General features: G+C 45.3%; 1 protein-coding gene across 3 annotated transcripts in view; it reads left to right on the top strand.

The window, feature by feature from the left end:
• CLK2 (CDC like kinase 2) overlaps positions 1-15949 on the top strand; it is a 55899-nt gene extending 39950 nt beyond the window's left edge. The window contains exons 9-13 of one of the 3 annotated variants that reach the window (XM_078669733.1): positions 5166-5295; positions 5388-5470; positions 6950-7029; positions 13627-13717; positions 15255-15949. In XM_078669733.1, coding sequence (XP_078525859.1) covers positions 5166-5295; positions 5388-5470; positions 6950-7029; positions 13627-13717; positions 15255-15437 — 567 coding nt within the window. In that variant the 3' untranslated portion in view covers positions 15438-15949. Of the gene's footprint in view, positions 1-5117; positions 5296-5387; positions 5471-6949; positions 7030-13626; positions 13718-15254 lie in introns of all 3 variants that reach the window. The other 2 variants (XM_078669732.1, XM_078669734.1) reach the window with 2 other exon arrangements.
• Positions 15950-16575: the final 626 nt, after the last annotated feature.

The following is a 16575-nucleotide window of genomic DNA, read 5'->3' on the forward strand; positions in this document are numbered from 1 at the left end:
ACATAATAGGCATGCAAAAAAAGACCTAGTTAAAGTTCCATAATGAACCTGCACATCCCCAATGGAATTGAAGTTACATCTCAGTATCTGCAATTGTAATATTGAAATTTATTTTACACACATCACTAGCCTGTCAATCAGAAGGTGCTAATATTTTGTGAAGCTCCTGCTACTGTTTGCAGGAAGGTAAAGAGACCAATCTGATAGACCTCTAGCTGCAGATTCTGAACCTTTTGAATTTCCCAGGCGTCCGACTGGACCCAGAAGATTTTTCTTAGAGCAATAATCCTTGGCAAAGTAGGTGGCGTCAGTTGGCACTGTGTGACGTCCGCCTCGCCTATATAGGTGCCACCTCGGCGTGCTGGCGTCAGTTCTTTTCTTCTACATACCTGGGCATGTTCCCTTCCGTTCCCCCTGAAATGGAATCCAAGAGGCTGGATAGTTGGGGCAGGAAATTTTTTTCTTCCGCCAGCTTTGTTGTGGTCTGTGAACACTGCATGCTTATTGGGTCGTTACTCGTGTGGGAAATAGTTGCACAAGTGCTGCCAAAGCTCTGGGGAAGGACCAGGCCGCCCTTTCCCAAGCAGTGTCAGGTGGGAGAGATGCAGCAAAGTTCGCCATTTGATGTAGTTTAAACACGATTGACTAGCAGAGCAATTTTATCAGCAGTGGCTGTCTGGCGCCACGCCTGACTGAGAACATCTGGCTTCTTGGTGGATGTCCAGGCTTCGCTCATGGACATGCCCTTTGATGGCACCTGTTTCTTTGGAGACTGGGCAGACAAGTTGCTCAATCGCTTTAAGAACTCACTGGCTACAGCCCAGCCACTGTGCTGCACAAGCCCAACAACCCCTGTGTGGCCGTGGCTGTGTTCGACCACATGGGTCGGGCAGCCATGGGTGAGGTCAGACCACCACCAGCAGCATCAGCCTCCAAGCCCTCCTAGCCTCACCCTTCCAGACCATGGGCAGCCAGTTGGTGACCGGATCAACTATCGCCACCACCACTGGCTAACATCACATCGAACAGGTGGGTCCTCCAGCTAGTTCAAAGGGGCTACTCCCTCCTCTTTGGGGAGGGAGGTTATCCTTGTTTCATTCTATGACCGGCTGACTGAAGATCCTTTCATTTTACTCCGGGACGAAGTCCTGACTCTTGGCCGAGGGAGCCATAGAAAGGGTTCTGGTACCAGAAGTCTGCTGTGGTTGGTACCATGCTAATTTCTGGTCCCGGAAAAGGACAAGGGGCTTCTTCGTCCTATCCTAGATGTACAAGCCCTCAACTAATTTCTAAAAAAAGGAGAAATTAAAGATGCTCACACTAGCTCGGGCCTGTCTGCCCGGGATCCAGGAGACTGGGTGGTAGTGTTTGACTTGCAGGACGCCTATTTCCGCATTCCCGTCCTGCCTGCCCATCGGTGCTACTTGCGGTTTATGGTAGGTCATGTGCAGTTTCAGTTCACTGTGCTCCCCGTTGGCCTTACCAGCGCCCTTCGGTGTTCACCAAGATGATGATGATGGTGGTGGCTGCTATTCATGTGTGCAGATCAGGAGTGTCAGTCTTATCTCGGTGACTGGCTGTTGAATGCGGGCTTGCCCCGCCTGTCTTCTTCCCCCTTCCAGACTGCAGCAAACCTCCTTTATTTGCAGGGTTCACCATCAGCGTGCCGAAGGCACACCTGACATCCTCTCCAACACTCCAGTTCATCTGAGCAGTTCTGGACACAGTAAAGGTGTAAGCAAGTGTTCCTCTTCCAAAGCGTTTTTTTATTAACAGAAGGTTGAGTCCTTACTTGGAGTACAACACAGAGATCCACACTGATTTATAAAGTTGGTTCTTTTATTTGCATAGGTTGATTTATAAATCCATTTCACTCATTTAATTTTTTTGTGTAGCCAGATTTTATAGAGTGGAACAGCCGACACGTGTTTCGCCCTATGTGGCAAATGTAGCCAGGGCTTTCTCAAGGCTAAACATCATGTATGATCAAACGCATATTTTAACATAGGTTGCTTATTTTCCAGATTGCTTCAAAATTCAAAGTTTTGTGCAGCCAAAATGGTGTCCGATCACTATCAGTCCCCGGGTAAATCCGTGCAAGTGGCAATCCTTCTGTTAAAAAAAAAAATGCTTGGGAAGAGAGGAACACTTGTTTACACCTTTACTTTTACTGGCTTAATATGAGGTTGGAAGGGTCCAGAGCATCAAGCAAAAGTTCCTCCTGCAATTTTTAGGAATTATCCAGTACCGGGTCCTCTGGACCTTCTCGCTCTCTTCAGAAACAAGTTCTGGACACATTGCAGTTTCAGGCCTATCCTCACGAGCTTTGAGTTGAGTATATTAATGCGATGATACTCATGTTTCATCCTCTATTCTGGATTTCAGTGAGAGTGACTGAGGCTACTGGGCCTCATGCATCCTGTTAGTAACACATGCCAGATGGCATATGCGGGCTCTGCAGTGGGACCTGTAATTCCGGTGGGTGCAGCATCAGTTAAATCTCCCTGAAATGGTCCAGATCTCTAAGGGAACTGCACGAGATCTGCAGTGGTGGCTGAAGAACCACGACTGGATCAGGCAGACCACTCTCCCTTCCTCAACCAGTTCTCACTGTAGTGACCGATGCATCACTCCTGAGATGGGTCAGCCATCTGGGAGAGGTGGAGATCAGAGAATATCAACCTGCTGGATCTCCATGGTTCCGACTGGCATTGAAAGCCTTTCCACCCTCCATCAAAGGAAGGCTAGTGCAGGTGTTCACGGACACCACGGCCATATGGTTCCGTAAACGCCAGAGCAGACTAACTTAGTAATCTATGTCTAGCGGATATCCAATGGCATCTCCACCTGGAGGTGGAGCATTGTCTTTTAGCAGTGGGGAGAGCCGTGATTGGACTGGTTCACCTCTGCTGCTGAAGCACAATGTCAGCAGTTTTGCGAGCTGGAGTTTCCAAGTCGACTCTCACTTGGAGACACTCTAGCTCCTGCAAATGAGCATAGATCCTCCGATCAGGCTGACCCTTTGGTAGGATCTTCTGTTGCAGCAGCAGGGGAGGGTTCTCCACATGAACCTGCCAACTCTAGGCCGATTTGCATGGAGATTGAGTGGCAGCAGTTGAGAGAGTTTGACCTTCCTCCTGAAGTGTGCAATGTTATTCTGGCAGGCAGGCGTCCCTCCATTAAAACTGCATATGCCTGCCGGTGGAAGAAATTTGTATTCTATTGTGCAGAGAAGTCTATCAACCCTCTTCAACTTTCCTGTCTGATGCTTTGCTTTTTATTTTCATCCTCACGCCGCAGGGCTCTGCTCTGGGCATTCTGAATGGTATTTGTCCGCATTCCTAAGGCTGCCAGACCAACCCTCCTGATTTAAGTCACCTATTGTAAATAGATTCTTAAACGGTCTTGTACTAACATTTCCACTTAATTTGGTTCGCCCCTTCCATGTATGCTCCCTTTGAGCCCCCTGCACAATTGTCTCCTCACCATTAAAACTGCCTTTTCAGTGACCATTACATCTGCCATGAGGGTGAGTAAACTGCAGGCTCCATAGTCAACCCCCCCCCCCCCCCCCCCCCTTTCTTGGTGCTATTCCCTGACAAATTGGTGCTTCACACTTGAGCCTATTTCCTTCCGAAAGTGGTGACACCTTTTCATGTGGGATATTCTGTCACTTTGCCCACTTTATACGCTCCTCCACCTTATACGCTCCTCCACATCCCTCTAAGGAAGAGGAGCGACTCCGCCGTCTGGATCCAAAAAGAGCGTTGTCGTTATACCTTGACTGCACCAATAATTTTAGGGTGGGCCACCAACTCTTTGTGGGGTATGTTGGTGTGAAGAAAAGTCGGGCAGTGCAGAAACGGACCATCTCTCACAGCATTAAGATCTGCTGTGCTTTGGCGAAAAAGCAGCCTCTTTAATTTTTAAGAGCTAAAGCTGTGATCACTGCACTAGCACGTGGACTCCCCATTCTGGATAGCTGTCAGAAAGCGACATGGGCGTCATAGCACATGTTCACCAAACGCTACTGCCTGGACAGTCTAATCAGCAGGGTGCGGGTACTTCGCCTGTTCTGTCCTGCAGGACTTCCTAGTTTAGACTTTGTCCGCAGCCTTCCACCAGGGATGCAATTGCTTGACTATCTATTCAAAGGTAAGGATTCTGCCACTGCATTTCTCTATCTTCAGTAACACCCTATCTGGTAGAGACATGATCTAGACGCAGATTCCTGACCAACCCATCCTTCTTGCACTGTGAACAGGTTTCTAGGGTCAAGGTTGTTCCCTTTCATGACCCTAGTTGTTTCTAGGGTCAAGGTTGTTCCCTTTCATGACCCTAGTTTTTTCAAACGCACCATTGTCGGTGGTACTTCATTTCACCGCGTTTCAGACGTGCTGAGGTGGTGCCTATGTAGGTGATATGGTCGTCACTTCCGGCACAGACTACATTTTGTGCAGCCCACCAACACCACCTACCAGTGCCCAGGGGTATTGCTCAAAGAAAAATCTTCTGGATCTAGTCTGACACCTGGTAAATTCAAAGGTAAGGAATCTGTGGCTAGATAAGGCGTTGCTTGAAGTAGTCCATTGCAAGTTACTGAGAACAATGTCCAACTGTGTTTCAGATTCGCATTCAGTAATTCTCTTGGGTACATATGTTCATCAATGATCTATATACAACTGGTGTTGCTAAGGAAGATAAACTATCATGAATAATGAGTTGCATTCCAGAGTATTGGAATGTTTTATAGGTTCCCTTTTAGACATTGAGTGGTCACCAACTTGCAACCTCCTGATAAGCACGCCTAACTGCATGCATTTTAAAGCAGTGTGCTGGACTTTGGAGAGGAACCTTTTTCAGAGGTCATTGCTTGGTGGTGGACTTCAACGAACATCTTGCCTCGCCACCATAGTAACTCATCACTCTGCTTGTAAGGATAGCTCTTCAGTGCCAGTCTTACAGGTTTGAGAAATAGATGCTGTTTTTGAGGACTGCTTTACAACGAAATGTCTTGGATATTGGATTGAAAACTTCACCTAGTTGCTAGTGTGGAAATATATTGGTGTACTGGTTTTGCCACAAATGTATGGTAATTTTTTTTTACCTAATTCAAGCATTTTCAAGATCCTTTAAACCAACTACCATCTACTTTCATTTCCCAGAAGCGAGATGAGCGAAATTTGAAAAGCACAGCAGTCAAAGTGGTGGATTTCGGTAGTGCCACCTTTGACCATGAGCATCATAGCACAATAGTCTCCACAAGACATTACAGAGCCCCCGAGGTGATATTAGGTAATGTTTATAATGCTAGTTGGCTAAATACCAGAGTTTGCATCTTCTCAAGTTCCATTTATATGTCTAATTTTCACCACTTCTTGTGACAGAGCTGGGCTGGGCACATCCCTGTGATGTCTGGAGCATTGGCAGCATTGTATTTGAATATTATGCAGGATTTACGCTGTTTCAGGTACTGAATGCATTTTCAGGAGTTAAAAATGTTGCACTGCTGTGAATTCTGTCAATCTGTTTGTTAAATTTGAAGTGCTTTGTTTTATCTGCTTTTCATTCCTAGCTCCTTGCGGCTCTTGTAAAATCATATGTAGCAGTATAGAAGCTATTAGCTGCTGCTTACAATGTGAGGGAGATCCACTCCCATTTAAGAAATTGTTTTTTCCATTAGTGGATCCTTCCCCTCCTTGAAGTTGAAAGTGCCCGGCATATTGTCAATAGCAGTGAACTGTTTTATTATGTCTGAAAAGCTATAAAAGAATTTTTATTTAGCAGTAGAAGACTGCTTCAACAACCATCCGAACTTCGGCCAATGAGGTTTCCTGTATGCATGCACTCCATTTTTCCATTGCTACCCCCTCCATGTCACCATTGCTCACACTTCTCTAGGGGCTCAATTTATAATCATGGACACAGAATAGTCTTGCCCATGTCTGGGATTCCTGTAATCACTTTTTCAAAGAAAATCCATATTTGCAGATTTGCATTCGGAACAAAAAAGGCATTGGAATATGCTAGTCTAGTATATCACTTCATCCTTTAAAACTAAAACCCTGTTTTGAAAACCTTCAACTTTTCCAATAGAAGGTCTACTTTTGAATGTTTTTGTTTGAGAATTAAATAAAATATTTCAAACTGTATGTAATTTGTTTATATCCTCTATTATATGTATTTTTTTTGAGGTCCGTTCTGGAAATGTTTTAGGCTGCGGTCCTTGGCTTCCATTAAATATTCTGTGGTGGGTCTAAAGAAGCCAAAGTTTAAAAAGCGCTCTTCTAATGTGCCTTAGTTTCGACAAATTTCTTTCATTTGAGATTTTGACACTTGATATTGGCTTTGTCATGGGTTTTTGCTAACTCCGGACATATACCTACTTTTTAAAATGTTCTTTAGGTGAGTATGCTTTCTTAATTGAATTCATTACAGAAACTAGAAATTTTTATTTATACAGTTTCGTGGTCTCAAATGGAGTCATGGAATTCAGATATAAATTAGCAAGGGATGCACATGAAAAATAATTAGGATTGTGTACAAGGTTTCATTCTATACTTTCCTTCTAGGAGACTCCAGTAAGCATAATCTAGGTTATTAGTGACCTGGTTTGAAAAGGTTTTTGCTCTAATGTTAAACTGTTGTCGGATATGCACCAAGTTCTGTAGACCAGCTGCTGTTATGTTCAGTTTCAGCATCCAGGGCTCTTTTTTTGATCAGGCTATGCTGTCCCTTAGTGTCTGTTGCGCCCAATTTTGTCTTACTTTACTTGCCGAAATAGTCTCAGTAAAGGCATAGAAGACTGACCTTGCAGAGAGGTTTGCTTCCTGTGTCAGTATACCCAGCTCTGTGTTGAATTTCCTTAGGAATATTTGTATAAACCAGTTAAAGATGCATGTAGCATTGGAGTCTTGTGTTAAGGAATAACCTTTGTCTTTTGTTTCAGACGCATGACAACCGCGAGCACCTGGCCATGATGGAAAGAATTTTGGGTCCTCTGCCGTCACGGATGACTCGCAAAACCAGGTGAAGAGCAGGAAATTGAGTCCTTTCTTGTTAGTTTATGCCAGTGAATTTGAAAACTTTAATAGTTCAATAGAGAGAAGATTAACTTTAGAATAATTTTTGTGCGATACACGTGCTAGAAGCAGAGGACTACTCCTAAAACTATAGGCAGTATATGTAGAAATTAGTACCTGCTAACGATTTAGTGGTTCTTTCTGGTCCAGAAAAATTACTTTTAGATTTGATAGTTTTAGGTGTTAGTAAATTTCACTTTCATGTGTTCCGGATCACAGGTAACTACTTATTGCTGTACATGTACATGGTCTGCATAATTTAAAAAAAAACTGTCTAGCATAGAGTTCGTGCCTATGCACAATGCCAGCATAAAGAGTAGTCGCTGTGTACCTTATGACTAAAAACACTTCTTTGACGAAACACAAGTTGCAGATGTCTGAGCCCAGTGCTAGATGGCCTGAGTTTACATAGTACGTTAATCTACAGTGATACACGCTACAGACAAATATTTACAGGGCAAGTATAATTTTCCTTATGTGACAAAAAACAATTTTCATAATTCCACTCTCACTATTTCTGTCCTTTAAGAAGTCAATTGTAAAACAAGTTCTAATGGATACATCTGCCAGTGGATTCCTCACCTTGTGAATATCCCCCTGCGTCAGCAACATTCGGAAATACTTTTTTAGCTCCTGGACAACGTCACAGAGACACGGCATCGCGCGCGGCTCCGCTGACGTCACCGACTCCATAATAGGCCTACTTTGGCGTGATGACATCAGTTCCCTTTTTTCCGCATCGTCGACGCTAACGGTATTCGAGGGATCCTCTGTAGCTGTTTAGTAACTTTGTTACTGTTTGTTCCTATCAGTGTCTTCTTGCTTCTTTGTCTCCTGTCGCGATGTCCTCGAAGAAGACCTGATTCAAGCCGTGCGGAGAATGCGGGAAGATGATGTCGATCACGGACCCGCATGAGGACTGCATTTGGTGCCTGAGCTCGGACCATGATGTCCAAGGGTGTTCTTCATGTAAGAAGATGAACCCAAAGGCCCTTCGTGAAAGAGAGGCGAAGCTTCTGGTTGCCAAGATGAAAGGTAAAAGAGAGAAGAAGTCTTCGAGGTCACGCATGGAGTCTCCTTCGAAGTCATCGTCTGGGCATGCTTCTAGATCAGCAAAAAAGAAGCACAAGATAAGGAAGCATGGATCTCGACATCACTCTGGGAAGGATCGGATTCGAGACCGAAGTCGCTGAGTAGGAGACGTTGTAAGGAGATATCCCCTTCTCCAGTTGTGGATCCGGAAGGTGAGGTTTCGCCTGTGAAGTCGCCGGAGCATTCACCGGCTCCGGTGTCGAATCCCGCTCTGGCGCGGTCTCGATCTCCAGTTCGTGTGGAGGAGGATGCTCCCTTACCTGAGGGTTTGACGACTCAGGCTCACCAACCCGAAAAAGAGGAGACTAATCCGGTGCCTCCTCGAGGGCAACCTGTGGGCCCATACCCACCTTTTCCAGGCCCAGGTCAAGACCCTAGACAGTTTTTAAACGCGATGTACGGTGTCTATTCAAGAGCTGTGTACCCCTCTGAAGCACCGGCAGGACCCATGGGTCCATTGGCATTCAACCTGGGAGCCCCCCAGACTTATGCTCCAGCTCAGTTTATGCCGGCGCCTTGGCATTTATCCGTGACGCCGATACCTTCGTCACTGGCGCCGGTCCGACCTCGAGAGCATCGGCCTGTGCCTCCTGATTCGATCTTGACGCCGCGGATCCGCCGACGCAGCTCTTGAAGGAGAGGTCGAGACGTGATGCTCAGCGTCTTCTCGAAGTACAGAGGGGCTGAGGTCGAAGAAGGGGAGCTGCAGGAGGATGATTACTTTGATGACCTGAGGTAGGCTAGTGGATTGGAACTATCTCCAGACTGGGAGCTATCCTCTGTATCGGATGCCCCTTCAAAGGATGTTGCGCCATACCACGTGGTCATCAAGAAGACAGCAGAACTTTTGAATTTAAGTCTGCCTACTGCTGAATTCAAGCCCAATTTGTTAACAGAAGTCCTCCACTCCCCGTCTTCTGTGGTGGAGCCTATGCTTCCTTTCAATGAGGCTTTGACGGAACATAGTTTGGAGGTATGGAATAGGCCTCTTAAAGCTCCTGCTGTTGCTAAAGCTGTTGCAAGGAGATACAGGGTGGTGCCTGGTGACCAAGACTTTTTATCTTCGCACCCTTTACCGGAGAGCTTGGTAATACAGGCAGCCTGTTCAAAGAAATCTGTGGGGGCTTTCCCTCAGGTGCCTGGGGACAAGGAGGCGAAAAAGCAGGACCAAACTGCAAAGAAAGTGTTTTCATCGGCGAGTATGTCTCTTAAGTCAACGAATGCCACATGTCTCTTGGGGAGGTACATGCATGCCTTGATGGACTCTGTAAGACAGTTGACCCCTAAGATTCCAGAGGAGGACAGGAACATTTTTAATGAGGTGCTGGCTGACACTCAAGCTGCTGCACGTCAAGTCATACAAAGTGGACTAGACACCGCTGACTTGGTGGTGAGTGTTATGGGAACTTCAATTGCCACAAGAAGAGCTGCCTGGTTGAAGACTTCTGAATTCTCTGCGGACGTCCTAGCTGCTTTATTAGATCTGCCTTTTGATGGCTCGGGTCTTTTTGGAAAAAAGGCAGATGGAGCTTTGGAGAGATTTAAAGACAGCAGGGCTACAGCCAGGTCTTTGGGACTACAGTCCAGAGGAACTGTGAACAAGATATAGGGGTTTTGGAAGGTCCTCCTTTCGTCCCTATAAACAGTCAACAGCAGCAACAGCAAAATTCACTGTATAGGTCATACAGAGGCAGACAAAAAATTTGTCCTCGGACGTCAAGCCTTCTCCTCCTCTTCCCAACCCCCTCCAACATCAGCAAAGCAGCCCTAGATCCGCCATTCCAGATCATGCGGGTCCTGTAGGGGGTTGGCTTACCTATTTTCTACAGGATTGGTAATCGGTCACATCAGACCTTTGGTTTCTCAATCTCTTAGAGAATGGGTATGCACTTCCCTTTCGGGAATTCACTCCGAATTACCCTCCTTGTCAAGGGTTTTGCTCGGAGGACCACCTGCTACTCCTGCAGGAGGAAGTCCTGGCGTTGTTAAGAAAAGGTGCGATAGAGGTGGTTCCGGAGCAGGAAAGGGGTCAGGGATGCTACTCCCGGTATTTCCTGATCCCCCAAGAAGGATGGCAGACTTCGTCCAATCCTGGATCTCAGGATCTTGAACCTTTTTCTGAAGCACGAGAAGTTCAAGATGCTCACCCTTGCGCAGGTTCTTCAAGCGCTGCTGGAAGAAGACTGGATGGTGTTGATCGACTTGCAAGATGCGTATTTTCACATCCCCATCCTGAAGTCGCACAGGAAGTATCTCTGTTTCACGGTGGGTTCGCAACATTACCAGTTTGCGGTCCTTCCGTTTGGTCTTACTACTGCGCCTCGAGTCTTCACCAAGGTGATGGCTGTGGTGGCAGCACATCTCAGAAGGTCAGGGATACTGGTATTCCCTTATCTGGACGATTGGCTGATCAAAGCAGAATCTCCAGAGAGAGCGCTCCATCATCTGCAAGACACAACTCGGTTGTTGTACAGGTTGGGTTTTTCGATAAATGTACCCAAATCTCACCTGGTGCCCTCCCAGCGCAACCTGTTCATAGGTGATGTACTGGACACAACTGTATGTCGGGCATTCCCTCCCGCTCAAAGGATTCTCAACATACAGGAAGTTGATTACTTTATTTTACAATTGAGCATTCGTTCTAGTCCTGAAGGTCCTTCGTCTGCTCGGTCTGATGGCTTCCTGCATTCTGTTAGTCAACCAGGCACGCTGGCACATGAGGGCACTCCAGTGGTGCCTCCGCAGGCAGTGGTATCAGCACAACGGAGATCTCCGAGTCGATCAGGATCTCCAGAGAAGCTGCAGCGGATCGGTCTTGGTGGAGTGTGGAGGGCAATCTGTCTCAAGGAAAGCCCTTCCATCTGCCTCCATCATTTGCCTCAGTGATAACGGATGCATCCTCTCTAGGGTGGGGTGCTCATCTGGGCAATCTGGAGATCAAGGGTCTTTGATCTCCAAATGAAAGGTTGCTTCACATCAACCGTCTAGAGTTACGGGCGATACGTCTGGCGCTCAAGGCTTTCCTTCCTTCCCTTCGCGGTCCATCTGTGCAAGTCCTGACGGACAACACCACCGCGATGTGGTATGTCAACAAGCAGGGAGGAGTGGGGTCGCAGTGTCTCTGCAGAGAGGCTCTGCATCTCTGGTCCTGGGTTCAAGACCATCAGATTTGTCTGATGGCAAATCATCTGGCCGGTGTTCTGAACGTACGTGCAGACAGTCTCAGTCGGCAGTTCTCAGCCGACCACGAGTAGAGGCTTCATCCAGAGATAGTTCGTCACGTCTTTCGGATGTGGGGAACTCCTCAGGTGGACCTGTTTGCCACTCACGAGAACGCTCACTGCCTGTCATTCTGCAGTCTCCAGTATCCGATGCAGGGAGCATTGGAGGATGCGTTTCAGTTGAGTTGGGTCTCACGACTCCTTTACGCATTTCTTCCCATACCCTTGATTCCTCGGGTTTTGAGGAAGATGCACCAAGAACGGGCCCAAGTCATTTTGATCGCACCGGATTGGCCAAGAAGGGTGTGGTACACGGATCTTCTCCACCTCTCCTCGTGCCCGCCGCTCAGTCTTCCTCTCAGGGCAGACCTCCTCTCTCAGATTGAGGGGCAGGTTCTACACCCCCACCTCCAGACCTTACAACTTCATGCCTGGAGATTGAACGGGGCAACCTGAATTCCTTTTCTCTCCCACATGATGTCTATCTACTCTTATAGTTGGTCTAAATTTGTTTCTTGGTGTGGGGAGAAGTCTGTTGCCCCTTTGAAAGCCCATTTATCTGATATACTAGTTTGCTCTTTCCTTGGCGCAGCAAGGTTTAGCTGTTGCTACGGTGAAGGGCTATCTTTCTGCATTGTCGGCATTTCTCTGTTTGCCGGACCAGCCGTCTCTTTTCAAATCTCCTGTTTTGAGATTTCTGAAGGGACTCGCTAATAAGTTCCCTCCTACTCCTTCTATTGTTCCTCAGTGGGATTTAAATCTTGTATTAACCTACTTGATGGGTTCTCCCTTCGAACCCTTACACAAGTGTCCCATGAGGCTTTTGTCTTTTAAGACGGTCTTCCTGGTTGCGATCACCTCGGCAAGGAGGGTAAGTGAGCTTCAAGCTCTTAGTTCCAATCCCCCGTTCTTGACTATATATGCTGAACTGATGTCATCACGCCGATGTAGGCCTATTATGGAGTCTGTGATGTCAGCGGAGCCGCGCGCGATGCCTTGCTTCTGTGACGTCGTCGGCGTGGAGCTACAAAAAGAATTTCCGAATGTTGCTGATGCAGTTGGATATTCACAAGGTGAGGAATCCACAGGCAGATACTGTATCCACCAGAAAAAGCGTTACAGAAGGTAAGTAACTTGTTCTGCAGGTCATTACTTGATCTTCAGCATACGTTACCACCTGTACATAAAATCAAACATTTGTCAGTTTGATCAGGAGCATGCAGGTTTGTTGACACAATAAGAGTCTATAAACAAATTGCCAAACAAGCGTTTTACACTGGAACAGATTTATAACTGCATAAGATCAAAAAGGCTGCCAGTCTGCATATTTCTGTGCCTACTCCTCCTCCACCCTCCAAAAGTATGGGTTACTACTGGTAAACCTCCACAGCCCCCAGAGGTGTCTTTATAGCTTTAGCTTGTATGGACCAAAGGTAAAATACCAGTAGTCACTGTCAAGGAATTAAAGGTTATAGTTTGAGAAGCCCCCTTCCCCACGCATTGCGAATGCAACCTTGGTATTTTATTAACTGCTTATTATGCCCTAATTTAATACATATTAAGTGATATAAGGTTCTGTAGTAGGGGATCTCTGTGTATAGTCATAATCTAGTGAATAGTCCCGCCTATGTGCGTGGACCCCGGAGCAATCTAAATAGTCTCTTAAGTTGTCTTCTGCAGTCTTGCATAGACACTTAAGAGAAAATCAAAGACAAATAATGCAGCCTAAAATTACAAGGCTACACTGGCCAGCACTTCATCCACACAAGGGGTGTGCCCCATCTAAATCTTGTCTGGTATAGAATGCGGGTTGGTCAAACGCATTCAGACCTGTTATGTCAAATCTAAAAGACCTTTGCCTATCTCTCCCATATTCCAATCTACACTCAAAAAGGGGGCTTCAATGGCTTTCTTGGGTAACATTTTAATAGCTGACTTCTGCAAAGAAGCTATGTGGTCTACTCCACACACTCTTATCAAACATTCCTGTGTGAAGATCTATACACGCCAACAAGCTAATATTGGCCACCGCTTTAGAGAGTACTGCTTTACAATCTATGCACAGCATGTGTATCTGCAGCTACACATCTCATGAATGGAAAATGTTACCCTTTTTGTGATTGTCCTAGGTGGGTGTTTTTCGCCTTGTACTGAAATTTACTGCAGTAATTTGCTGGATTATCCATTGATTTAAGTTCTCTAATGTGTTTGTCTTTTTTTTTATATGACAGAAAACAGAAATATTTCTATCATGGCCGTTTGGACTGGGATGAGAATTCCTCTGCCGGCCGATACGTGAGGGAGAACTGTAAACCACTGCGGGTAAGGAACAATAGTGAACTGTCTGCCCTCTTGATGTGCGTTTGTGGACTGAACAGTGCATGCCTCGGAGCTCTGCCCATCCTGATGTGTGTGGCTCGAGTCCATGTGCCTGTGAGCACAGTCATGTCTTTGGAATGTATAATCTCAGAATGATGTTACTGCATGGCTTTTAAATTTGAGCATTGACACTTTTTACCCACTGTCAGGCCATTATTCGAAGAGATCTGCTCATATTGTCCACCACAAGTAGGTTACTGGGGTAAGATTAAGCTCTAAGCATTACCTGTTGTGTTGGGGCTGAATCGAGTTTCATTTGGCCAGGGAATATATATACATAGCTTGCAAATGAGTTTAACTGCCCTTTAAGAGCGCCATGAATTTGTTTTTGTCTGTACCTATGTGAATAAAAAGTAGTTGCATTGTTAATCACCTAGTTTGGTTCGTGAGAAGGCCATTGGTGTGTATGTTGAATTAATTATTGGTACTGCCCTGCAATTTAAAAATTCCTTTTGGTTCATTCATTTAGGAAGGCATTTCGCTAATCCTGTTTGTAGACTTGTAAAATGCACCAGTAGCTCTTAATTTCCAGCTACCTTAAGTCTAAACAATTTCAAATTGATATTACATTTTAAAATTCTGTCTTTATTCTTTGGTTGCAAAAGTGGGGCTTTATTTTCTTCTAGATTAATTTTTATTTGTACAATTCTCAAAATTGCGCTTTCATAGCTGTTTAATTGTGCATGGAAGTACTTAAGCTAGAGGAGTGGGATAAGCCTTTGCTGTTTAATGAAATCTAATGTTTTGCAACCTAGCAAAGCCAATGAAAATGTTTCAAGACGGCTGTGCTTGTATCAACTAACCTCAGTGAAGTAAAATCTCCTATAGCTGCTGGTAAAGTTTCTTGAAACTTGAGCACATATTTGGTGGACACCTGTTTTATCCATAATGTTATGAACAAGGTAACTTTTGGGGTGTGAGTTGGAACTTTGAAAAGTTGCTAAGTCTTAGACCTTGGAATACATTTTTTTTTAAGTTAATGAGATTTGGTAACCGCGCAGCTGGCTGAGCGTTAGAGGTACAAAATAAGAGGTCTTGTGCAATACTTGAAATGTTTCATCACGTGCAGTGCTGCCAGGGCGGTTCTAGGCAATTATTTACCATTCCCTTCACCACTGCCTCACACCTCTTTTCCCTGGAAGTCCCATGGTGGGACTTCTGACAGCAGAGAAAGGAGAGGACATGACATCTGTTTTTCCCACTGCCACTAAGTGTTTGGAATGCCCGGAGTGACTGGCAAAACAGAGGTTTTCCAAATCCAATGCCCCATACAGGTTGGGCTGGACACCAAGCAGAAGGGAGAAATAAAAACTGGAAATGCAAGAATTGATTTACAACTTTTAATTAGTTAGCTTGTGGAAAATAATTGAAACTGTCCACTTACTGCGGTCAGTCGTCATTTGTCACAGTTAACCAGTGAATCATCCAGCAAGCACGACATTCTGCTTTGTCTTGTCTAATACTGTTTATCTCCTAACAGCGGTATCTGATGTCTGAGGCTGAAGAACATCACCAACTCTTTGACCTGATTGAGAGCATGCTCGAGTATGAGCCAGGCAAGCGCACAACGCTTGGAGAATGCCTGAAACACCCTTTCTTTGACCCCTTAAAGACTGAACCAACCACAAAACTCTGGGATTCCAACCGGGATATCAGCCGATGACACTACCAGTGACCGGAATCAAGTGGGGGCATGTGGACCATCATCAATCAGTTACCATGAAAGGAGCCATTCGAGTCATGGTGTAACCCTTCCAACTGCTACTGCTAGAGTTTTTTTTAGCCCAGTTGGTGTGAAGGTCAATTCCTCCATGGACATGGTGCTCAGTTTTTGCTGGTTTTTTCAGCAAATCTGAATTTTCTACCTTGTAAAAGTGTTAATATGTGAGATAATAAATATATAATATATGTAAAGGTTGGAACTGCTTGCACTACAAATGGGCGGGAGCAGTGCACAGTGTAAATAAGCCTATATAACTGTCACTTGTATATGTGAACATGACCTTTTGCTTCAGGTATAGCTCAGGAGCTTCAGAGGAGTAAAATGGAGTTTGAATGCTTTTTGCTGTTGTGTAAGGTGAAAGGGGAGGGATACCGCGTTATCAGTGCTATGTATCTTATGACCGGTTTTATAAAGTATTTTGTACAGTCTTCAAATAAATGATATGGATTTCTTATGGTGTCTTAACTTGTATCTTTGTGGGTTTAGTGGGACGAAAAGCATGGAAGATTTACGCTACTGGACAGAGTACCCTGCAAGACGCTGCATGCATAATGTTCTCAATTAAACTGACCTGCATGCTTTCATTTAAGCTGTCTTACTTCTCCTTCCTATTACATATTTTGTGGTCAAGACAGCTGCATCACCTCTGCAACATGTCTTTGTACTGAAACAGTACCCTCCTTTCTACAGCTTGTGCAGATTGAACACTATAAAGACAAATTGAGGCACTTTTTAGTATGCTCAGCAGTCAAACATGGGTATTCTTTCTATTCACAAATGTATGTGTGGCTAGCACTCCCAAATGAGCTTCAGCTGTGTATTTTGTGAAAAGCTATGATTTCAGTTACGATAAAGGAAAGATCATTGGGAACTTTTAGTACTGAAAACAAGGATTCCCTGTTTTTATTGTCAGTAATTTGAAGAATGGCGGCATGTGTTGCCCTGGCTCTAACCATGTTTGTCCACAACATATCTATAAGCCTTCCAGAGCTTAAACCCGATTTCTTGGGCATTTACATTCGGATTTCTCTCCACGACACACCCATTTAACCTAAACCGTACTTGTGTACCATTCAGA

Source organism: Lissotriton helveticus, chromosome 12 (genome assembly GCF_964261635.1).
Source record: "Lissotriton helveticus chromosome 12, aLisHel1.1, whole genome shotgun sequence".
NCBI classification, from domain to species: Eukaryota; Metazoa; Chordata; class Amphibia; order Caudata; family Salamandridae; genus Lissotriton; species Lissotriton helveticus.